This window comes from Pelophylax lessonae (genome assembly GCF_965119305.1).
Source record: "Pelophylax lessonae genome assembly, chromosome: 8".
Classification (NCBI taxonomy): Eukaryota; Metazoa; Chordata; class Amphibia; order Anura; family Ranidae; genus Pelophylax; species Pelophylax lessonae.
In genome coordinates this window covers 70690349-70715419 of record NC_138775.1, presented here as the reverse complement: position 1 = coordinate 70715419, position 25071 = coordinate 70690349, and the positions used below count along the sequence as shown (strand labels likewise).

The following is a 25071-nucleotide window of genomic DNA, read 5'->3' as shown; positions in this document are numbered from 1 at the left end:
CACAGAACTTGTTTCCAAAATGCATCAGGCTTGTCTATATGTTCATTTGCAAAGTTCAAACGCTGATTTTTGTGGGGAGGACGTAGAAGAGGTTTTCTTCTGATGACTCTTCCAAGAAGACCATATTTGTACAAGTATCTCTTTATAGTGGAATAGTGTACTACAACTCCTGTGTCTGCCAGATCTTTCTGGAGGGATCGTGCAGTCAAACGTGGGTTTTGAATTGTTTTTCTCACAATCCTGCGAGCTGTTCTGTCTGATATTTTTCTTGGTCTTCCAGATCTTGCTTTAACTTCCACTGTTCCTGATGACTGCCATTTCTTAATTACATTCCGAACAGAGGATATTGACATCTGAAAACGCTTTGCTATCTTCTTATAGCCTTCTCCAGCTTTGTGAGCGTCAACTATTTTCAGTTTCAAGAAGAAAAAGGGGGAGGGGTGATGGGACTTTGAGGTCAATGCTGTCTCAAATAATCCAATCAAAAAGACATGATAAAAAAGTATGATCTATTTATTGCTACATGATGAAAAACAAACATGCAGCATATGTCATAAAACTAGAACAAAGTAATCAAAAATGAATCGAGAGATAACCAATAGGGACATGGACATGGATCAAAATAGAAAAACACATATCAAATCATGCATATATCAGAATCTTATCCAAATAATTATATATAGGCAGATAAAAAATATCATACAGCGGCACATATATACATATCCATTACATAATACATGATTAATATTCAAAATCAAAAATCTATATGAGAGTGTAAAGGTTCTGTATAACCAATAGGTCGTCCTTTTTCCCATAAATATTCCATGATTCGTGTCCTGATCAGTGTGGACATTACATAGCTCTACGCGTTTCGTGGAAGTCGCATCCACTCTTCAGGAGCTTTATAAGGGTAATCTATGAATAGAGACTGATTAGTTAACTGAACATAAATCTAACCTAGTTGTGAAAAATACACAGATAAGATAAAAAAATCATCACTGACTGTGGAAATCTCACACTGGACCTCACGCAACTTGGATTTTGTGCCTCTCCACTCTTCCTCCAGACTCTTGGACCTTGATTTCCAAATGAAATGCAAAATGTCCCAGTCAGTGATGATTTGGGGAGCCATGTGATCTGCTGGCGTTGGTCCACTGTGTTTTATCAAGTTCAAAGTCAGTGCAGCCCTCTACCAGGAAATTCTAGAGCACTTCAAGCTTCCCTCTACTGACCAGCATTATGGAGATGCTGATTTCATTTTCCAGCAGGACTTGGCACCTGCCCACACTGCCAAAAATACCAATACCTGGTTTAATGATCATGGTATCACTGTGCTTGATTGGCCAGCAAACTCGTCTGACCTAAAGCCCATAGAGAATCTGTGGGGTATTGTCAAGAGGAAGATGAGAGACACCAGACCCAACAATGCAGATAAGCTGAAGGATGCTATCAAAGAAAGCTGGGCTTCCATAACACCTCAGCAGTGCCACAGGCTAATCGCCTCCATGCCACGCCACATTGATGCAGTAATTCATGCAAAAGGAGCCCTGACCAAGTATTCAATGCATACTAAATTGTACATGGACATGCTTTTCAGTAAGCCAACATTTCTGTATTCAAACTCCTTTTTTTTATTGGTCTTATGTAATATTCTAATTTTCGGAGATACTGAATTTTGGGTTTTCACTAGCTGTAAGCCATATTCATCAACATTAAACGAAAGAAATGCTTAAAATATGTCACTGTGTGTAACACATCTATATAAAATATAGGAGTTTCACTTTTTGAATTGAATTACTGAAATTAACTTTTTTTAATGATATTCTTATTTTATGAGATGCACCTGTTCATATTGGGGGGGGGGGGGGGGGCGCGTGTCTTCAGCCACACTAGGGAGATTTTTATGCTGTTATCTCCTGTGCAGTTTTATATACCGGTATTCCATATTGGTTTAGCTTTACCAGACTGCTAAATGCAGTTTCAGTTTACAGCATGATCGCTTTTCCTCCAGGCGATGTTGGTATTCATACTTTATAAATAACACAGATTTGATATTTCCTACCAGCAGTGTACATCCGATCCAAAAACAAAGAAAATTAAATTATTATTACGTTTTCAATAAAATATCAATAGGGCTTATCCCATAGGGCACTTCAAAGTGCAATGACAAGCCATCTTTTCACATTTCCATACATCTGAGATGGCGCTATAGCCTGTGGGGTTTTTTCTATATACATAATTAACATGTGTTTTGAAATCAAACAATAGACAAGTACTTACTGGCTTTGCTTTTTCTAGTCTAAAACTCCTAATGGTGCGTTATTGCTTTTCCCTAAATCTTCCTGCACATGAAAAGAAATTTTAAGAACAATTCCCTACCTCTGTTACTGGTAGACATAGCCTATACCTTCTCTTTGGCTTCTTTAGGTTTTGCAGTAAGCTTACCCCCCTCTGAAAAGCGACCTGTGAGGGTTACTTTTCAGAGGGCAGTATAATTAGCAGCAGCTGACAGGTGTTTAAGAGGCATTACTGCCACCTCCTGGATGTTTGTTTTTTTTTCTCCTTTTTAAATTGCTAGACATTAATTATACATTGTGGGACTGCCCCGCAACTATGAACCAAGCCAGGTAGCGGTAACCGAAAGAACCTTTTGGGGCAAAAAATAAACAAATGTTCAGTACATCTTCCCCTGTATTAGCATAAGATGAAAAAACCTGGTGATCAACTTGATCTCTATTGTGCTCCTGTATGAGCTGATTACACAATAACTCAGCTGTAATGAAATCCTAACACTGCCTGCTGGAATAAATAACTCCTAATATTAATTTACCACCCCTCGTGTCCCACTCTACATGCCTTCTTTGGCTGCTAAGAAGACTCCCACGCGTGCTCCCAGGGCTGTGTGCATCCACTCAAATACACAGTGCCCAGCAAGCCATGCCCCTGTTCCCTCTTCCCAAATACATTGTAGTTGCAGGAGCCAATTGCTCCCATACCCTTTGTGTTTCACTGTTCATGCCAATTTTGAGGATTGGAATGGGTGGGGGAGGGGGGCAGGTTGTAAATGTACTGGGTTTTTTTTTTACCTTAAGTGCCGGTTCACACATATGCGATGACAGGCATTGCATGTGATTCGCAGGGCACTGCCCTGCAAATTACATGCGATGTCTGTGCGCTGCGAATTCAGCCATACAGATCATATGGCTAAATTCGCATCGCACTCAGACCAAACTCGGACAGGACCCTTTTTTTGCTCCACACCAGAATCGGATCGCATGGGTGTTCACATCTACGCGATCCGATTTATGTCCGAACTGACAGTTCGCACTGCAATATGTGAACTGATCTGGGGTGTCGTTAACTTTGTATTGATACCCCCAGCGATTCGCATATGGCAGTGTGAACTGCCTGCGAGTTGAGTGCGATACAGGAACCTGCAGTGGATTTGCAGGCTTCTGGCATTGCACATGTGTGAACCGGAACTAAAGCAGAGCTCCACCCTACGCTTCCACATTTGGCACCTTTTGGGGGGGCAGGTACCTGGTTTTGACAGGTGCTCGCTCCCACTTCCGTCTCAGTTCGCTGCTGCGAACTGAGTCGGACGGTTGACCCCCCCCTTCCTTACCCCACAGCCTTCTGGAACACTTCACAGGTCCCAAAAGTCTTCAGCCCATTCACAAAGCACGGCATGCTTCACGCATGCGCAGTCGAGAACCGGCTTCCCTTAGTGAGGATGGTGGTGCCAGCACCCACTAGCCAACTGAAGAATCGGCTTGGGTGAGGACACCGCTGGATGCCAGGACAGGTAAGGTCCTTATATTAAAAGTCAGCATCTACAGTATTTATAGCTGCTGACTTTTAAATGTTTCTGAAGGAGCCTCTTTAATGCTGTGAATGTATAAAGTAAAACCCCCCTTTGGAATTAGTACATCTTTATTATAAACTCTGGATGTAACACAGCACATATCCAGATACTGTTGCCCATTGAGATGCAGTCAAGCTCAGCAGGTACAGGCTAAAGGTAACTTTAGTAAAACTTTAGGTAAAAGAACTCTCCTGAAGCTCAAAGCTTGCTTCTCACTTTTGTTTTCTATAGTGGAGCAAGGTAGAACAAAAAAAGGGTAAAGAGACCAATTGTAATGGGGCGATGCTACAAACATTAGAGACTACCACATTTAAACATACCTATCATTTTAAAGCAAATTAAAAAAGTTAAAAAAAAATAAAAAATTACCGGTAATTAGGTATGTCCCACGATGTGCAGGCAGCTGGATCCTGAAGGAATCTTCACTGTAGGGATGCCTGTCCCTTCTGATCTCTAAGTTTTCTGAATTTCCGACGCAGCAATGGTTAATAGCTTTGAGTCTTCTGGCAGAAGAGCAGTACAGGTGTCTGATGGGGACACACTTTCTCCTTCCTTCTCCTCCATTAAAAAAAAAGTTCCTTTATTGATTATACTGCTTGTAACACAATCTGTGAATGGTCAGATCAGTCATAAGATTCTCTCCTCTATTCACAGATTGTGTTGAGCTGAGGTTCAACCTTCCAATGGGAACACCTGTTGCAGTGAACACTACAGAATTTACTTTCACTTCCTGTTGCATCTCCAGGACAGAAAGTCAATGGAATTCTCCCCAATGGGACGCAGACGGCAAAAATTAGGAGGGTTTTAACCATTATTTGTTTTATCCCAAAAAAATCGGCTGTTTTGCTGTTAAAAATTTACAGCAGAACTAAACCTTGGAATATACTCACTTAAAGAGTAACTCCACTTTTGTTGAGGGGAAAAAAAAAACAACACATTCTCTTCTGGGTGATCTATGTACATTGCAAGGATTATAACAATCTTTGATGCAGATTCCTACCTTTTGATATTCTGAAGAAATCCTTGTTTGTTCCCCTGTGCTGAGTGGGTCTAATGGGAGTGGTTTCAAAATTATCGATTAGCTGTGCAGCTGCAGAGCACTAATGAGGAAAGCTGCTGGGCCTGCATCCCTTTAGACGTGTTCCTATTGGGAGTATCTTACCAAAAGGCATTTTTGTTCCAGGGGGATGTCTAAAATCTGACTTGTATCTAAGCCCTCGTTCAAATCGGGCCCATCTGACATGTCAATTTCGGAGCCTATTGCCTGCAACGGTGCTGCACAATTCCCAAAACTGCTTCCTACACTACTTTTGGCGACTTCGGGGGCAATTTCAATAGACATCTGTACAGGAACCCGCAGAGTGGGGGATGACATCATTCTGTGCATGCGCACTGGCTTCAGTCATTCTAGCACAGCCACAGTGTGGCGGGAATGCATAATGTGCTGCTAGGGTTGCCACCTCATCCCTTTAACCACTTCTGGACCGGAAGGATTCGCCCCCTTAATGACCAGGCCATTTTTTGCGATACAGCACTGCATTACGTTAACTGACAATTGCGCGATCGTGCCAAGTTGTACTCTTATAAAATTGATGTCCCTTTTTTCCCACAAATACAGCTTTCTTTTGATGGTGTTTGATCATCTGTGCGATTTTTATTTTTTTCACTATAAACAAAAAAAGACAATTCTAAAAAAAAAAAACAATATTTTTTACTTTCTACTATAAAATAAATTCCCCCCAAAAAAAAAAAAAAATCACATCTTTTCATCAATTTAGGCCAATTTGTATTCTTATCCCAATAAGTCTATATTGATTGGTTTGTGCAAAAGTTATTGCGTCTACAAACTAGGGGAAAGATTTATGTCATTTTTATTTACAGTATCTCACAAAAGTGAGTACACCCCACACATTTTTGTAAATATTTTATTACATCTTTTCATGTGACAACACTGAAGAAATGACACTTTTCTACAATGTTAAAGCGGAGTTCCACCCTGGAATTTTTATTTTTTTTTAAAAATACCCCCGGGACAGTCAGGGCTAGTACATTCCACAATGGCTAGCCTCTGATCTGTCCCGGGTTGCACTTACCTGTTAGGACAAATACTTACCTTGAAAACGTCTTGTCCAGCGCTGCCATCTCAGATGTGGGCAGCTTGAAGCCAGCGAGATCCTCTTCGGCGTCCTCTTCCGCCTTCTTCGGTCCCACGATGCCCTGCGCCGGCCCCGACGTCACTTCCGGGTCGCGCGCGTCATCCCTTCACAGCTTCTGGGCATGCCCAGAAGCTGTTTAGAAGGGGATGATGCGCGCGCCCCGGAACTGACGTCGGGGCCAGTGCAGGCGCAATGATTCCTGGGAGCGATGACGTTCAGCTCCCAGGAATCATTGCAGAGCCAGGAAGTGACGACGGGCCGCGGCCGCGGAAGGAGGAAAAAGGAAGTAAGGTAAGTATATTTTCTTCGCTACGAGGTAAGTAAAAAAAAAAATGCGATTATCCATTTCTTTTTCAGGTGACCCGAAGCGAGAAGATGGAGGTAAGTATAAAATTAGGGTGGAACTCCACTTTAAGCAGTGAGTGTACCGCATGTATAACAGTGTAAATTTGCTGTCCCCTCAAAATAACTCAACACACAGCCATTAATATCTCAAGTGCTGGTAACAAAAGTGAGTACACCCCGAAGTAAAATTTTAAATTGGGCCCAAAGTCTCAATATTTTGTGTGCCCACCATTATTTTCCAGCACTGCCTTAACCCTCTTGGGCATGGAGTTCACCAGAGCTTTACAGGTTGCCACTGGAGTCCTCTTCCACTCCTACATGATGACATCACAGAGCTGGTGGATTAGAGACCTTGCACTCCTCCACCTTTTGAGGATGCCCCACAGATGCTCAATAGAGTTTAGGTCTGGAGACATGCTTGGCCAGTCCATCACCTTTACCCTCAGCTTCTTTAGCAAGGCAGTGGTCGTCTTGGAGGTGTGTTTGGGGTCGTTATCATGTTGGAATACTGCCCTGCGGCCCAGTCTCCGAAGGGAAGGGATCATGCTCTGTTTCAGTACATGTTGGCATTCATGGTTCCCTCAATGAACTGTAGCTCCCCAGTGCCGGCAGCACTCATGCAGCCCCAGACCATAACACTCTCACCACCATGCTTAAGTGTAGACAAGACACACTTGTCTTTGTACTCCTCACCTGGTTGCCGCCACACACGCTTGACACTATCTGAACCAAATAAGTTTATCTTGGTCTCATCAGACCACAGGACATGGTTCCAGTAATCCATGTCTTTAGTCTGCTTGTCTTCAGCAAACTGTTTGCGGGCTTTCTTGTGCATCATCTTTAGAAGAGGCTTCCTTCTGGGACGACAGCCATGCAGACCAATTTGATGCAGTGTGCGGCGTATGGTCTGAGCACTGACAGGCTGACCCCCCCACCCCTTCAACCTCTGCAGCAATGCTGGCAGTACTCATATATCTATTTCCCAAAGACAACCCCTGGATATGACGTTGAGCACATGCACCCCATTTATTTGGTCGACCATGGCAAGGTCTGTTCTGAGTGGAACGTGTCCTGTTTAAAATGCTATATGGTCTTGGCCACCGTGCTGCAGCTCAGTTTCAGGGTCTTGGCAATCTTCTTTTAGCCTAGGCCATCTTCACGTAGAGCAACAATGCTTTTTTTCAGATCCTCAGAGAGTTCTTTGCCATGAAGTGGCATGTTGAACTTCCAGTGACCAATATGGGAGAGTGAGAGCGATAACACCAAATTTAACACACCTGCTCCCCATTCACACCTGAGACCTTGTAACACTAATGAGTCACATGACACCAGGGAGGGAAAATGGCTAATTGGACATTGTCACTTAGGGGTGTACTCACTTTTGTTGCCAGTGGTTTAGACAATAATGGCCGTGTGTCGAGGTATTTTGAGGGGACAGCAAATTTACACTGTTATACAAGGTGTACACTCACTACTTTACATTGTAGCAAAGTGTCATTTCTTCAGTGTTGTCACATGAAAAGATATAATAAAATATTTACAAAACTGTGAGAGGTGTACTTACTTTTTTGAGATACTGTATTTTTTTTTTTACTAGTAATGGCGGTGATCAGTGATTTTTAGCAGGACTACAACATTGCGGCGGACAGATCGGACACCCAACTGACATTTTTGGGAGGACCAGTGACATTACTACAGTAATCAGTAGTGCTAGCGCCAGTAGTGCTAAAAATATGCACTGTTACTGTACTGACACTGGCAGGGAAGGGGTTAACACCAGGGGCGATGAAAGGGTTAAATGTATCCCTAGGGGGTGCTTTCTAACTGTGGAGGGATGGGCTTGCTGCATGAACACAGAGACCTGTGTTCCTAAATAAGTGGAAAACAGGATCCCTGTGTACATAACTGACAGAACAGTGGTCTGCCATGTTTACAATGGTGGGCCAGCGCTCTGTCTCCACGGGGAATGATCGCGGGTGCCTGGCGGCAATCGCGCCCGCCGGACCCGCTGATCAGCTTCCCCTGTGGTGAATGGGTGCATGGGCCCCCGCTAGCGATGCACAGGTACATCGTTTCGCGGTGTTGCAGTAAAACTACAGTGGCTGGTCGCCAAGCGGTTAATCCAGGGACACATATTAATTACACAGGTTCTGTTCCTAATATAATGCACTTAAGGCACTAAGTGAGTTTAATTACCACCTTATTCAGCCACAGAACTTGTGTAATTATTATGTGTCCTGGTTTAAAGGGATGAGGTGGCAACCCTATGTGCTGCACATGTGCACTGAACTAAAAAAAAAAATGACCTGATTCCCCCATCCACACACTTGGTGGATGGTGGAATCACTCCCGCTCAGCTATTGTGTTCTGGCAGCAGGGAGCCTTCCCCCTGGCAGAATATAATGATCAGTGTTGCTGGTGGGAGCCAGTAGTGCCAATTGTTTGGGAAAAACCTTAGGCAGGCCATACACAGTTCAAATGGCCTGCACATACACTGCCCCAACCATGTATGAGCAGGCTGAATGTACCAAGTTTTACCTGCGATTATTGCTAGTGGATTCTATAGCTGCTAGCAGTAGTCACGGTCTTCTCCCAGCGGGGGCGACTTTCCCCTGGGTTGCAGGGAAGAAATTTGCTCCGTGTATGGCTGGCCTTACATGCTGGTCATGCATGCTCTGTGTATGGCTGGCCATACAAGTTGATTGATAGACTGATGGGTGTACAAACAGCTTTCCCATACATAGACTGAAATTTGGCTGATGCCTGCTGAACTTCAATCTATGTATGGCCGACTTAAAAAAAAACCGATCGGCCGTCTTTTGTCCGGTGCTGTCCTGTCCGCTGAAAAGTGCAAAAGACTGCACACGAATTTTGTCGGCCAACAACAGCCGACTGCAGAAGTGATGTCATCTGATGGTTAACTTTCCTTGTCTTTTTTCCTTTCTGAGCATGCCCAGTCTTGCAAATCTGCTGATTGTCGGCCGAATTCTGTACCGACTGGCGAACAATCGGCCGTTCTGGTGTTGGCCAACAAAAATTTTAATGCCTGCACGACAGATTCTGTTCGGCCGAAAATGCGCTGTCGGAAGCATCATACTACAATCCTACAATCCTACAATCGGCCGATCGGTCAGCGGCCGAATATTTACGGCCGACAATCGGTACGTGTGTACGGGGCTTAACCCAATGAAAATAAGCTGGGGATGGTTCAGAATTCCCCCTATGAAAAGCAGGGGCTCAATCAGATGAGCTCTGAGACACAGAGGATGTGCTTCATCTGCATTGACTTCCATGGGCTGCCTTCACGCAGCACACAGGACGGGTGTCAGCGTCTGTCTGAATGCACCCTAACCATGATTTGACACAAACAGTTTTATTTGTGCAGTCACAAAGCAATGTACAAAACCAACCAATCAGAATGTATTTGCCATTGCTCTGACTGCACTTATCTTATAAAAGGTGAAATCTTATTGGTTACTAGGGGTTAAAGAGATCTACACATCCTTACTGCTTTCTACTTTGCCTCCAAAGTGCTGCAACGTTTCCCTGTCATAAAGGAAGAGGCGGGCGTTCTGAACTCGAGTCCTCAGATCACCCCACTTATATAGAAGGAGTTTATACTATTTTCATAGCAAGCATGGTCTGTAATATCAGAGAAGAGGACGCATGCACAGTACTCTCCACACCAGCCTGCACAAACTTATCCAAAGTCACTTTCTTATTTCTGCAGTGACAAGCCAGTGTCACCATGTCACATGACCTCCACACACAGAAATAAATGATACACAGAGGGTCTGTGGTCACTGACCTGTCATGCTGGAATGAAGGATTGCTGCAGCCTCCTATGAGTGATAAGGCAATCTATAGAGGACTTCCTTGTTTGGCTGTCTGTCCATCCGTCTGTCTGTCCCTCCCATAGCTCTGATGAGCGTCAGTGACAGCAGCAAGGAACCAAACCCAGCTTCAGGTTACACCCAGAGCTTCCTCCCCTTAAGGTGGAACTGAATCATTGCTGGCAATGGCTCCCACAGCCTCCAAAACCCAGCAAACTTTAACATCTTCGCTGCCTGAAGAAACTATCGTGCAATAGATGTTATTCTTTATAATAATGACACGAAGAAGAGAATATAAATAACCTTAAAGTTTATGTGAACCCTCACCTTGTAAAACAACCCATTCCGTTTAAAATAGAAATAAGAGTAAAATAATTTCTGTATAGATATAGAAAACATTATAAATACCTTTTTTTTACGTGATCACATCCCCTCTGAGCTTTCAGAGCTGCCAAAGAAAAAAAACAGCAGCACACTGGTCTTCCCAGTGATTGGCTGTGAAGAGGGTCAGCACAAGCCAGAAAACTGACCGCTCTGTAGTTTTACTTTTCACCCTACGTTCACACTTATGCATTTTTTAGTGTGTTTTGCAGAAACCCACTAAACTATTTAACATGGCTTTCTATAGTACACGACTACACGTTTACATCTATGCGTTTTAAAGCCGATGCGTGTAAAATACTTCAAAGGAGTTGCACCAGAGTTGCGTTTGTGATGCAATTTTTGATGCCTTTTGTGGTTTTTTTTTTTTCCCCCTTTAAAAACACTATATATATCTGGTTGCAAAGGAGGTAACCAATGAGTTATCAGCTGTCAGTGGGGTTTCCGCTGACAGCTGAACGTCAGCCGGCAAAATTAGTTTTGAAAGAAAATGGCGTGGGCCCCCCCCCCCCCCCCTGGTCCATACCAACCAGGCACTTTGCATCTGGTATGGATTTGGAGGGGGCGGGGCACCCCCCCATGCCAGATTTTTCTTTAACAATGTCACAGGCCCCCCCCCCCCCGAAATCCATACTAGATCCTTATACGAGCATGCAACCCGTCAGGAAAGGAAGGGGACGCACTGACACCTTTGCTGCCATGGTGCTATAGGCTGGGTGTTCAGTGTGCCCCGGTGCCTTTAAGAAGGGGTGGCCTCCCTTAATGTATTCCTGCCCTACACCTGTCCATTTAAATGCATGTGCTTCTATTGTTGGAGACACTCAGAATTTGGAGTTGGGACCACAGAAAATGGGGTGCCTTGTCGGGGATCTGTGGCTTACGCATGTATTTGCAAATGTGTGCAACTAAACCCCTGTTTTTAAGGCATACTGTTGAACAGGTCAGTTCGGTTGGTCGCAGGCTGGTCGGCAGACATAGGAGTAAGTCATACATGTGCAAGTCACAAGCAAGTCTCAAGTCTTAACCTTCAAGTCTCAAGCAAGTCCCAAGTTACTGTGGCAAAAAGCAAGCAAGCCAAGTCGAGTCCCTGCTAGAAGTCAAGCAAGTCAAGTCAAGTCATTTATTTTGGTCAAGTCACAAATCAAGTCAAAGTACTGATCTACCTGGAGGCGCAGGCTTGTCAGCCTGTGCCTTTGGATCTTCTGATGTGGCTCCCTGCTAGGGAATGGAGGGCAGTGCTGTGTCCTACATTGTTCAATTCCTTGCGGCTGTGGGATATAGCATGTAGAGTATACCCTCTTAGGTCCCCCCACACACCGGTAGCCTCCCTCTTCAAAAATCCCCACTTTGCACCAGGGCTTTAAATTTCTCAATTCAGGTGGTGGATTGACAAAGGCCTCTATAGAATAGGTCATTTTCTAGATCATAGACGGGTGCGAGCTCTCACCTACTTTAGGGAAACAATGAAGATGCCCCCTGGGGAATCCTATCGCCTCCTCCAAATAACCCATTTCCTTCGGACCCTTAAGAATGATCAGACAGACATCACGACTAGAACATGTATGAAAACAGATGTATGGGGGGGGTCTGGGTTATGGGGAGGAATCACGGAATTGTATAGCTTATTCACTAATCCGGCCACTAAGCCTTCATATCAACTGGCAGGGGAGACTGACTTGGGAGAATCCATTGAGGAGGAGGAGTGGGACAGGTGGTCGACCATGGTGCACAGGGGTATACTTAACACCACTTTGGTGGAAGCAAACTATAAGGTGCTGTCTCGGTGGTACCTGGTGCCGACGAGACTAGCAAAATTGTTTCCAGGAACTTCCCCCCTGTGTTTTCAGACAATGTGGGCAGAATGGGGATTGTTAAACAGCCAGTGTCCTAAAAATCAGAACACGCTGAGGTGTTTTAAGTGACTGTGGTGTCAGAAACATAACAGGCACATTAATTTTGCTTTAACACATCTTGAGAAAATGCAAATATTTAATAATTTAAAAAAGTTAAGTCATTTCAAGTCATATGTTTCAAGTCAAAGTCAAGTCTCAAGTCATGAATACCAAGTCAAAGTCAAGTCGAGTCTTTTATTAATTTTAGTCAAGCAAGTCTCAAGTCCTCAAACTGGTGACTTAAGTCTGACTTAAGTCAAGTCATGTGACTCAAGTCCCCCACCTCTGCTGGTCGGTAAGGAGAGCTTGGAATATTTTTGTGTCTTGTTGTGAGCGTTGCCCTTCCAATGCTCCGTGCTATAGAGACACGTTACAGGTGTAGGCAGCAGTAACCATTTGTTTGTGCGATCTGCAGATGGCAGTAATAACTTTAAGCCTTCCTTCATTTTAAGTTTATTGACATGTCAGGATGACATACCTTTCAACATTTCTAAAATAGAAAACGTTACACCTCTCAATGACCCCTTTCTTTGTTCACTCAACAGTCTGATCCTCTATTATACACTGCTCAAACAACTGCCTGACATGATCTAAATGAAGGACGGATGGTTTCCTGGGTTATTTCCTCCCAGATCTGGACCAGGGCATCACTGAGCTCCTGAACAGAGGTGCAACCTGGCGGTGTCAGATGGACCGAAACATAATGTCCTAAAGGTGCTCTCTTGGATTTAGGTCAGGCAAGCATGGGGGCCATTCAATGGTATCAATTCCTTCATCCTCCAAAAACTGGCTGCATACTCTCACCACATGAGGCAGAGCATTGTCATGCACCAGGAGGAACCCAGGACCCACTGCACCAGCATAGGGTCTGACAATGGGTCCAAGGATTCATCCCAATACCTAATGGCAGTCAGGGTGCCATTGTTTAGCCTGTAGAGGTCTGTGCGTCCCTCCATGGATGCCTCCCCAGACTATCAATGACACACCATGAAACTGGTAATGCTGAACGATGTTACAGGCAGCACAACGTTCTCCACAGCTTCTTCAGACCCTTTCACATCTGTCACATGTGCTCAGGGTGAACCTGCTCTCATCTGTGAAAAGCACAGGGCGCCAGTGTCGGACCTGCCAATTCTGCTGTTCAATGGAAAATGTCAATTGAGCTCCATGGTGCCGGGCAGTGAGCAGAGGGCCTACTAAAGGACACCGGGCCCTCAGGCCACCCTCATGAAGTCTGTTTCTGATTGTTTGTTCAGAGACATTCACACCAGTGGCCTGGTGGAGGTCATTTTGTAGGGCTCTGGCAGTGCTCATCCTGGTCCTCCTTGCACAAAGGAGCAGAAACTAGTGATGGGTTAAGGACCTTCTATGGCTCTGTCCAGCTCTCCCAGAGTAACTGTCTGTCTTCTGCTGGGATCTCCTCCATGCTCTGGACACTATGCTGGGAGACACAGCAAACCTCCTGTCAATGGCATGTATTGATGTGCCATCCTGGAGTAGTTGGACTGCCTGTGCAACCTCTATAGCCCAGGTCCTCAATAGGCGGACTCCGGGCCACATCCGGACCCCGACGCCCTTAGATCTGGACTGCGGCGATTTGCTGCCTATTCCTTTTATCACTGGTCTGGTTGCTAGATCACCGGCCGCCCGGCGTCTAGCTACCAGTGACGTCACACGCCTGCCCAGGGCCGATCCTGGGTGGCTGCAGTGAGAGAACGGAACCGCTACATCCTTTATAGTTCCGGCTCACAGGCGGAGTGATATCAAATGCACTCCGCCTGTGAGAGAAGGAGCTGTACAGAGGAAGCAGCGGCTTTGCTCTCTACTGAAGCAGCCTGCTTTCTCTGTACGGCTCCTCCTCTCACAGGCGGAGTGCATTTGATATCACTCCGCCTGTGAGTCGGGACTATGGAGGAATTAGAGGAGCCGTTTTCACTGACAGCCGCAGCCCGCGGGATACAGCACAGAGCCCAGCACCACAGAGCCCAGCACCACAGAGCCAACACCAGTCAGCCCCACAGAGCCAATACCACAGAGCAAGCACCAGCCAGCACCACAGCACAGAGCCCAGCACCACAGAGCCAACACCAGCCAGCACCACAGCACAGAGCCCAGCACCACAGAGCCAACACCAGCCAGCACCACAGCACAAAGCCCAGCACCACAGAGCCAACACCAGCCAGCACCACAGCACAAAGCCCAGCACCACAGAGCCAACACCAGCCAGCACCACAGAGCCAACACCAGCCAGCACCACAGCACAGAGCCCAGCACCACAGAGCCAAAACCAGCTAGCACCACAGCACAGAGCCCAGCACCACAGAGCCAACACCAGCCAGCACCACAGCACAGAGCCCAGCACCACAGAGCCAACACCAGCCAGCACCACAGCACAGAGCCCAGCACCACAGAGCCAACACCAGCCAGCACCACAGAGCCAACACCAGCCAGCACCACTGCACAGAGCCCAGCACCACAGAGCCAACACCAGCCAGCACCACAGAGCCAACACCAGCTAGCAACACAGCACAGAGCCCAGCACCACAGAGCCAGCACCAGCCAGCACCACAGAGCCAACACCAGCTAGCACCACAGCACAGAGCCCAGCACAACAGAGCCAGCACCAGCTAGCACCACAGCACAGAGCCCAGCACAACAGAGCCAGCAGCAGCTAGCACCACAGCATAGAGCCCAGCACCACAGAGCCAACACCAGCCAGCACCACAGAGCCAACACCAGCCAGCACCACAGAGCCAACACCAGCCAGCACCACAGCACAGAGCCCAGCACCCCAGAGCTAACACCAGCCAGCACCACAGAGCCAGCACCACACCACACCACAGAGCCCAGCACCACAGAGCCAGCACCACCGGCACCACAGAGATTAGCAGCCCAGCCCCAGAAGCCAGGACCAGCAGCCAGACGGTAACTTTTCCAGACCTTGGACTGAATGGAAAATTGGTAAGTGGACCTTTCAATTTTATATTTGAGTACCCCTGCTCTATAGGGCCCAGGTATGGCCTCATGCTATCAGTAGTGACACTGACCCTAGCCAAATGCAAAACTAGTGAAAAACAGTCAGAAAAGATGAGTAAGGAAAAAAAAATGTCAGTGGCCATCACCTGTAAAACTGTTTGTATTTTGGAGGTCGTCTCATCGTTGCCCATCTAGTGCACCTGTTGTTAATTTCAATAACACCAAAGCAGCTGAAACTAATTAACAAGTATCTCTGCTACTTAAATGACCAGATCAACATCACAGGAGTTTAACTGACTTGATACTATACTCTGATTAAAAATTGTTCCTTACATTTTTTTTTGAGCAGTGTATAAATACCACCAATACAAATACAGTTTACTTCCCCCATCCTTGCCCCCCCCCACCTCCCTATAAAAGATAGGACCATTCCCAAACTTATTATCAGCATTATTAACATCCAATCTGATAAGTTCAGCTGAAAACAGACGTATGGCGATACGTTCGCCATCCGTCCAGCGGGTCAGATCGGATGAAAACAGATAGGCTGTTGGTTTTCATCTGATCTCCAAATAGAGGTGAATGGGACTATGACGGATCCGCCTCTGAACAGTGAGCAGATACAGACTTGTCATCCGCCTGCTTAGCGGGGATCAGTGGAACGATCCCTGCTGAGCAAGGGGAGTCCGTCAAAACAGATCTGCCCCATGTGAAAGGGGCCTTAAAAATGACGTTTACATTTTGAATAACTGACCTAACTGTTGAATTCAAATTCCAAATCTAGCTGCTTCCTTTGCAGCACTTTGCTTCCTTTGCAGCACTGAAAGACACTTTGGTTCAGCTGAGAAATAAAGGAACCCAGTGCAGAGAGAAATTCATAGACTGCAAGTGAAAGTGCTAGTTGCCTGGCTGTTATGCTGATTCATTTCTGAATAGCTGACCTTGAACAAGCGGGTCAAGAATTCTGTCTTCACTCTGACCTCAGTTGCTGTATTCTAGTTCAAGGTCAGCTCCTCAGTTGACAAAAACAGCCAGGCAAATAAGATTTTCAGAAGGAAAATAGCAATGGAAGCCCATTGTTTCCTTCTCCTTTTAATACAGTGTAGTTGATAAGGCCTCATTCACACAGGGAGCATCAATGTGTATCCCATGCAAGGCTGTGTTTACCTGCACAGGGATGCATAGGTGTTCTGTGCATCCACAAGCAGGCAGTCCCATTGATGTCAGTTGGGATGCAGTGACTGCACAGACACAGCTACTGCTCCCAATTGGACAGCCATGCGGGTGCAAAGCCCCAAAAGTACAATGTGTGGGTTTGGGGTCACGCACTCACCCACATGCACTTATATGTGAATGAGGCCTAAGTGTGAATTATAGTTAAAGTGGAGTTCCACCCTAAATTTATACTTACCTCCATCTTCTCGCTCCGGGTCACCTGAAAAACAAATGGATAATCGCAAATTTTTTTTTTCTTTTACTTACCTTGTAGAGAAAATATACTTACCTTACTTCCTTCTTCCTCCCCTCGGCGGCCACGGCGATTCGTCACTTCCTGGCTTTTGCAATGATTCCTGGGAGCTGAACGTCATGGCTCCCAGGAATCAATGCGCCTGCACCGGCCCCGACGTCAGTTCCGGTGCGCGCGCGTCATTCCCTTCTAAACAGCTTCTAGGCATGCCCAGAAGCTGTGGAGGGATGACGCGTGCGCACCGGAAGTGACGGCGGGGCCGGTGCAGTGCATCGTGGGACCAAAGAAGAAGGAAGAAGACGCAGAAGAGGATTGCGCTGGCTTCAAGCTGCCCACACCTGAGATGGCAGCGCTGGACAATACTTTTTCAAGGTAAGTATTTCTCCTAAAAGGTAAGTGCAACCCGGGACAGATCAGAGGCTAGCCATTGTGGAATGTACTAGCCCTGACTGTCCCGGGGGTATTTTTATTAAAAAAAGTATCCCCTGGGTGGAACTCCGCTTTAACTAAATAAAAACTGAGGAATCTGATCATTACAACAAATCTGTCCAGGAAGTAACCATTCTGATTCTCCTTACAAATTGTTTCCAATATTTTGTGTAGAGGACATGGAAGGAAATCCTCATTAAATATAATGATCAATCCTGCTGAGATTCTGGGCTTCTACCCATCCAACACTAATATATTTTTGTAATAAAGAACTAGGTGGGAGGGCTTACTGAGGGGTCTGTAGTACTGTACTAGTGTACTGGAAGGGGGCTTACTAAGTGGTCTGTACTGTACAGACCACTTAGTAAGCCCCCCTTCCAGTACAGACCCCTCAGTAAGCCCTCCCACCTAGTACAGACTGTACTAGGTGGGAGGGCTTACTGAGGGGTCTGCACTGGGAGGGGGCTTACTGAGGGGTCTGTATTAATTACAGGATTAATTAGCTAATCAAAAAAACACTCAATTAAGCAAAAAAAATAAAATAAAAATAATCATTAGATTAGTCGACTAATCCTAAAAATAATTAATAGATTAGTCGACAGACAAATTAATCGTTAGTTGTAGCCCTATAGTGCATACAGTAATGTGTGTGTGTTACTGCAGTGCAGTGCTGTAAACTGGTCCTTAAAGGCCAGTTCACACCAGAACACTGTGTGGAAAACCTGTGTTCCATGGTTCCATGTCCAAAACGCGCTGCTCTTGCAATCTGCAGCGGGTGTCAGTATTAACTTAATGACACCCCAAAACGCAGGTTACAAATGCAGTGCCTACACCGGATCTCACTGTACAGTAGTACCATGTCTTCCGGTTGCAGTGCATTTTTTCAAAGCTAGTGAATGCCCCACTTTTGGTGTGGTCCGGAGTAATTTCAGCCCATTCAAATGATGGGCTGAAATCGCACTGTACCTGAATCGCTAATGAATCACACAAGAATGCGTTCCTGTGCAACTAATGGTGGGTTATTTACTAAAACTGCATGGTTCAAAATCTGGTGCAACTCTGCAAAGAAACCAATCAGCTTCTAGGTTTTTTTGTCACAGCTTAATTGAACAAGCTGAAGTTAGAAGCTTCAATGGGCTGTCTTATGTGCGTTTATCACCCAAAAGAAGCTACTGCTCCTTTTTGGCCAACAAGCTTAGCGTGAGTTTTTACCACGCATTTTTCCACGACTGCAATGCAATTCTGATGTGCGACAATTTGGAATAGCTGAAAATCTGCCCGCGATTTCAAATCACCTTATGTGAACGGGGCATTAGGCCAGCTTTACATCCATTCGCACATTTTACTATACACTATCACAACTCTATACAGTGCGTTGTGGTGCCATGTATTCCAAATTGCATTCCACCACGCAAATACAGTATGACATGTACCATGCATTGAGTTTGCATTTTACTGCAGATCCAAATTTTCTGGGGTTGCGGGGAATAGCAGAATGAATAGCTGCGCACTGTTGTAATCGCATATACAGCGATGCTATCGTAAACACGAGTACAGTGTATGCAAAAAAAAAAAATAAAAAATTAACATGTTCTATATTTTGCATATGACTACTTGCTGTACTCATGTTTATACAGTAACAGCACTGCTGTATACAATAAGTACAGCAGCGTACAGCCATTTATGCCCGGATTGAGGAAATACGCCGGCATTTACACTGAACACACTCAGCCAGCATATGTGCAAGAGCCCCCTTAACGTGTGTATGAAGAATGTTCTTTTTTTGTGTTTCCAATTACTTTTTTTTTAATGAATACTAATTGTAATAGCCAAGATAATATATAATAACTGGAAATTGTTATGATACTGTTCGCAAGTACTAAAAATGGCAACAAAAACAAAAAAACAGGGCCATTTCCAGGAACAGTAAGTAAAACCAGAAACCCGGGTACATTTCCACAAAGAAACGCTAAAAAAACGGGCATTTCTAGGAATAAAAACTGAAAAAAAGAAAAAAAACATCTGGAGAAAGTATATAAAAATGAAAGAAAAAGGGGCATTTTATTTGCCCCCCTTTTTCTCATGGGATAAGTGTCAGGTCAGATTATTTTCAGTCAGATTTAGGCGGGAAGATAGCAGGTAGAATTTACCTCAGGGAACCTGCCTGGAGATATTGTGATTAAGGGTGGAGTTTAGGCAGTCTGTCAGGTGATAGGTCAAGTTAAGCCTCGTACACACGTACCGATTGTCAGCCGTAAATATTCGGCCGACGACCGATCGGCCGATTGTAGGCTTGTTAGTATGATGCTTCCGACAGCCGACAGCGCATTTTCGGCCGAACAGAATCTGTCGTGCAGGCATTAAAATTTTTGTTGGCTGTCACCAGAACGGCCGACTGTTCGCCAGTCAGTACAGAATTCGGCCGACAATCAGCAGATTTGCAAGACTGGGCGTGCTCAGAGAAGAAAAAACACACGGAAAGTTAACCATCACATGACATCACTTCTGCAGTCGGCTGTTGTTGGCCGACAAAATTCGTGTGCAGTCTTTTGCACTTTTCAGCGGACAGGACAGCCCTGGACAAAAGATGGCCGATCGGTCGGCCGACGATCGGTACGTGTGTACGAGGCTTTAGTCAAAAAAGTGGGTAGGTATCTCAGGAATTTCCAGAACATTCCAATAGGTTATATAAGGAGCTTGCATTACCTGAGGGGCTCATTCACCTCACAGCACTCAACATTGGAGTTTCCCAACCCCCCCTCCCCTTATGTCGCGGCTGTTTGTTATGTGGAAGGTCACTCTTGCAACTATGCAAGGGGGGACTAGTATGTTATTGAGTATGGGAGTTTGTCTTTTGAAAAATAATAGTTTTATTTATTGATGCAGCCTGAGCTGTAATGGCTGGGTTGTCTGGAGTTTTTAATAAAATTTATTGATTCGTTATTTATTGAAGTTTAACCAGTAATAAACGGCCGCGGCCAATTTTAAGCCAAGTCTTCTGAGTCTTTGTCTTTTTTATAAATAGAAGCATGTATATAAGTTTTTTATTCTAATTTTAGAGGGTATATCAAGATCCTGACTACTGTCCCATAAAGGACTGTCCTTGAAAATCAGAAATAGCTGAAAATATCTGTACATCATATTATATGGCATGAAAAGAGTTAATACAGGAATCTGATTTCGTCTGCAGTGCTTCATCCTCTAATCTTTTCCACTTCATTTGTACAGCATTCCACTAAAGAGGTCACAGCGTCCGATCTCCCAGCGTCCGATCTCCCAGCGTCCTATCTCCCAGTGTCCTATCTCCCAGCGTCCGATCTCCCAGCATCCTATCTCCCAGCTAGAAGAGGCTGAGCCATATAAATATGTATACAGCTGCAAATATACGTTTATTGACCTTAAATATAATACCTAATACCCAAAAACAGCTTTTCTTAACGTTTTACCCCTCAGAAACCTTTGAAATAATTTCCAGGTTGACAGAGTCGTCCTTGGTAAAAAGTGTTATACCTTCAACTCATGGTACATTGGTGTGATGATCAATAAGTTAAAGAAAAAAAAAAAAGTGATTAATGTGGTGTAGCATATTTGACACCCAGTGCATATCATTTTGTTACCAATCCCCTACAACATTTTTCAAAAATTGTCTTTGGGAAAGAAATAACTAACGAAAGACAAGGCAGGCAATGATAACTGTGGTGTCCTCTAACATTCGTGTAGAAGTGACCGGTGTAAAAGTTGAAGGGTTCAACAAGTGACTCGCTGAAGGTTCTGCTCAGGGATGCTTAAGGACTGTGAGATGTCACCGTGTCCGGTGTGTGCTGACCTCAGTCAGACCTCTTCTATCAGCTGCAGCATGTAGATGATATTTCTGGGAAAGCTGGGAAGACACTCTTCTAGTGAAGGAAAAATGCCTTTGTGGGCCGCCTGTCACGGCATCACTGCCCCTTACTGGAGGGACATGAGAGGTCAGGATGTCATCTCCCTCCATTCTCCATGTCCTGACCCCTCACCTCCCTCCATTCTCCATGTCCTGACCCCTCACCTCCCTCCATTCTCCATGTCCTGACCCCTCACCTCCCTCCATTCTCCATGTCCTGACCCCTCACCTCCCTCCATTCTCCATGTCCTGACCCTTCACCTCCCTTCATTCTCAATGTCCTGACCCCTCACCTGCCTCCATTCTCCATGTCCTGACCCCTCCCCTCCCTCCATTCTAAATGTCCTGACCCCTCCCCTCCCTCCATTTTCCATGACCGGACCCTTAACCTCCCTCCATTTTTCTTGTCCTGACCCCTCACCTCCCTCCATTCTCCATGTCCTGACCCCTCACCTCCCTCTATTCTCCGTGTCTTGACCCTTCGCCACCCTCCATGTCCTGACCACTGTCCTGTCTCCATGTCCTCACCTCCCTCCATTCTCCATAGCCTGACCACTCATTACCCTCCATTCTCTATGTCTAGACCCCTAACATCTCTCCATTCCCTATGTACTGACCCCACACCTCTCTCTATTCTGCATGTCCTGACCCCTCACTTCCCTCTATTCTCTGTCCCGACCCCTCACCTCCCTCTATTTTCCATGTCCTGACCCCTCACCTCCCTCCAGTCTCCATGTCCTGACCGCTCACCTCCCTTCATTCTCCATGTCCTGACCCCTCACCTCCCTTCATTCTCCATGTCCTGACCCCTCACCTCCCTCTATACTCCATGTCCTGACCCCTCACCTCCCTCCATTCTCCATGTCCTGATCCCTCACCTCCCTCCATTCTCCATGTCCCGACCCCTCACCTCTCTCCATTCTCCATATCCTGACCCCTCACCTCCCTCCATTCTCCATGTCCTGACCCCTCACCTCTCTCCATGTCCTGACCCCTCACCTCCCTCCAGTCTCCATGTCCTGACCGCTCACCTCTCTCTATTCTGCATGTCCTGATCCCTCACCTCCCTCTATACTCCATGTCCTGACCCCTCACCTCCCTCCATTCTCCATGTCCTGATCCCTCACCTCCCTCCATTCTCCATGTCCCGACCCCTCACCTCTCTCCATTCTCCATATCCTGACCCCTCACCTCCCTCCATTCTCCATGTCCTGACCCCTCACCTCTCTCCATGTCCTGACCCCTCACCTCCCTCCATTCTCCATGTTCTGACCCCTCACCTCCCTCCATTCTCCATGTCCTGACCCCTCACCTCCCTCCATTCTCCATGTCCTGACCCCTCACCTCCCTCCATTCTCCATGTCCTGACCCCTCACCTCCCTCCATTCTCCATGTCCCGACCCCCTCACCTCCCTCCATTCTCCACGTCCCGACCCCTCACCTCTCTCCATTCTCCATGTCCTGACCCCTCACCTCTCTCCATTCTCCATGTCCTGACCCCTCACCTCTCTCCATTCTCCATGTCCTGACCCCTCACCTCCCTCCATTCTCCATGTCCTGACCCCTCACCTCCCTCCATTCTCCATGTCCTGACCCCTCACCTCCCTCCATTCTCCATGTCCTGACCCCTCACCTCCCTTCATTCTCCACGTCCCGACCCCTCACCTCCCTCCATTCTCCATGTTCTGACCCCTCACCTCCCTCCATTCTCCATGTCCTGACCCCTCACCTCCCTCCATTCTCTATGTCCTGACCCCTCACCTCTCTCCATTCTCCATGTCCTGACCCGTCACCTCCCTCCATTCTCCATGTCCTGACCCCTCACCTCCCTCCATTCTCCATGTCCTGACCCCTCACCTCCCTCCATTCTCCATGTCCTGACCCCTCACCTCTCTCCATTCTCCATGTCCTGACCCCTCACCTCCCTCCATTCTCCATGTCCTGACCCCTCACCTCCCTCCATTCTCTATGTCCTGACCCCTCACCTCTCTCCATTCTCCACGTCCTGACCCCTCACCTCCCTCCATTCTCTATGTCCTGACCCCTCACCTCTCTCCATTCTCCATGTCCTGACCCCTCATCTCCCTCCATTCTCCATGTCCTGACCCCTCACCTCTCTCCATTCTCCACGTCCTGACCCCTCACCTCCCTCCATTCTCTATGTCCTGACCCCTCACCTCTCTCCATTCTCCATGTCCTGACCCCTCATCTCCCTCCATTCTCCATGTCCTGACCCCTCACCTCCCTCCATTCTCCATGTCCTGACCCCTCATCTCCCTCCATTCTCCATGTCCTGACCCCTCACCTCTCTCCATTCTCCACGTCCTGACCCCTCACCTCTCTCCATTCTCTATGTCCTGACCCTTCACCTCTCTCCATGTCCTGACCCCTCATCTCCCTCCATTCTCCATGTCCTGACCCCTCACCTCCCTCCATTCTCTATGTCCTGACCCCTCACCTCTCTCCATTCTCCACGTCCTGACCCCTCACCTCCCTCCATTCTCTATGTCCTGACCCCTCACCTCTCTCCATTCTCCATGTCCTGACCCCTCATCTCCCTCCATTCTCCATGTCCTGACCCCTCACCTCCCTCCATTCTCTATGTCCTGACCCCTCACCTCTCTCCATTCTCCACGTCCTGACCCCTCACCTCTCTCCATTCTCCATGTCCTGACCCCTCATCTCCCTCCATTCTCCATGTCCTGACCCCTCACCTCCCTCCATTCTCCATGTCCTGACCCCTCATCTCCCTCCATTCTCCATGTCCTGACCCCTCACCTCTCTCCATTCTCCACGTCCTGACCCCTCACCTCCCTCCATTCTCTATGTCCTGACCCCTCACCTCTCTCCATTCTCCATGTCCTGACCCCTCATCTCCCTCCATTCTCCATGTCCTGACCCCTCACCTCCCTCCATTCTCTATGTCCTGACCCCTCACCTCTCTCCATTCTCCACGTCCTGACCCCTCACCTCTCTCCATTCTCCATGTCCTGACCCCTCATCTCCCTCCATTCTCCATGTCCTGACCCCTCATCTCCCTCCATTCTCCATGTCCTGACCCCTTATCTCCCTCTGCTCAGGGGCAGTGATGCCATGATGACAGGCGGTCCACAATGCCATTGTAGCCTCCACAGAGAAGTGTCCTCCCATTCTGTCCAGAAATATCATCAACAATGCTGCAGCAGCTGATAGAAGAGGTCTGACAGAGGTCAGCACACACCGGACACGGTGACATCTCACAGTCCTCAGACATCTCTATGCTGAACCTTCAACGTGTCACTTGTTGCACCCACAGGATTGCATGGCTCCCACCAGTCATGTGACCTCCCCCCTACATTCTCATATACTCACAGGCTCGGTATCTGGGAAGCATGGCTCATTGCTGGAGCTGTCAGCTCATTCTGTACACACAGGGAAAGTTCGATCCCAACCAGGAAAGAAAGTGAAACCGGATCATGCCAGTGCCACTAGAGATGTAAGCATATCGGCTTCCAGCAGAGGGCGCTTAGGAGGGATCGCTGTAAACATGTATGGAATGCTGGGCTTCCTGTCACACTGACACTGTACTACTCCACACCACGTGACCGGGGCGCTGCTAACTACAGGCCCCTAGATATTCTGTTGTCATTAGCATCGTGTACACGTTGTCAGGGCAACAAAGCTTCTTCATAGGCGGCAATGTGTGTTAGTATTCTCTCCCCTCACATTGTGATGTTGCTGGGGAGCATGGAGCAGAAATGAATGTTCATACACTGTGAGACAGAGTTTTATTTGCAAAATATAATTTTATGCGCTTTAAGATCTTTAGTAACTCTGGAAAATTACATTAGAACTCCAAAACACGTT

General features: G+C 46.7%; 1 protein-coding gene across 2 annotated transcripts in view; it reads right to left on the bottom strand.

The window, feature by feature from the left end:
* The window catches only part of CARD19 (caspase recruitment domain family member 19), a 69986-nt gene extending 45301 nt beyond the window's left edge, over positions 1-24685 (bottom strand). The window contains exon 1 of one of the 2 annotated variants that reach the window (XM_082264873.1): positions 24577-24685. In XM_082264873.1, the coding sequence (XP_082120999.1) occupies positions 24577-24598 (22 nt within the window). In that variant the 5' untranslated portion in view covers positions 24599-24685. Of the gene's footprint in view, positions 1-10174; positions 10318-24576 lie in introns of those variants that run through there. The other variant, XM_082264874.1, reaches the window with a different exon arrangement.
* Between the last annotated feature and the right edge of the window lie 386 nt (positions 24686-25071).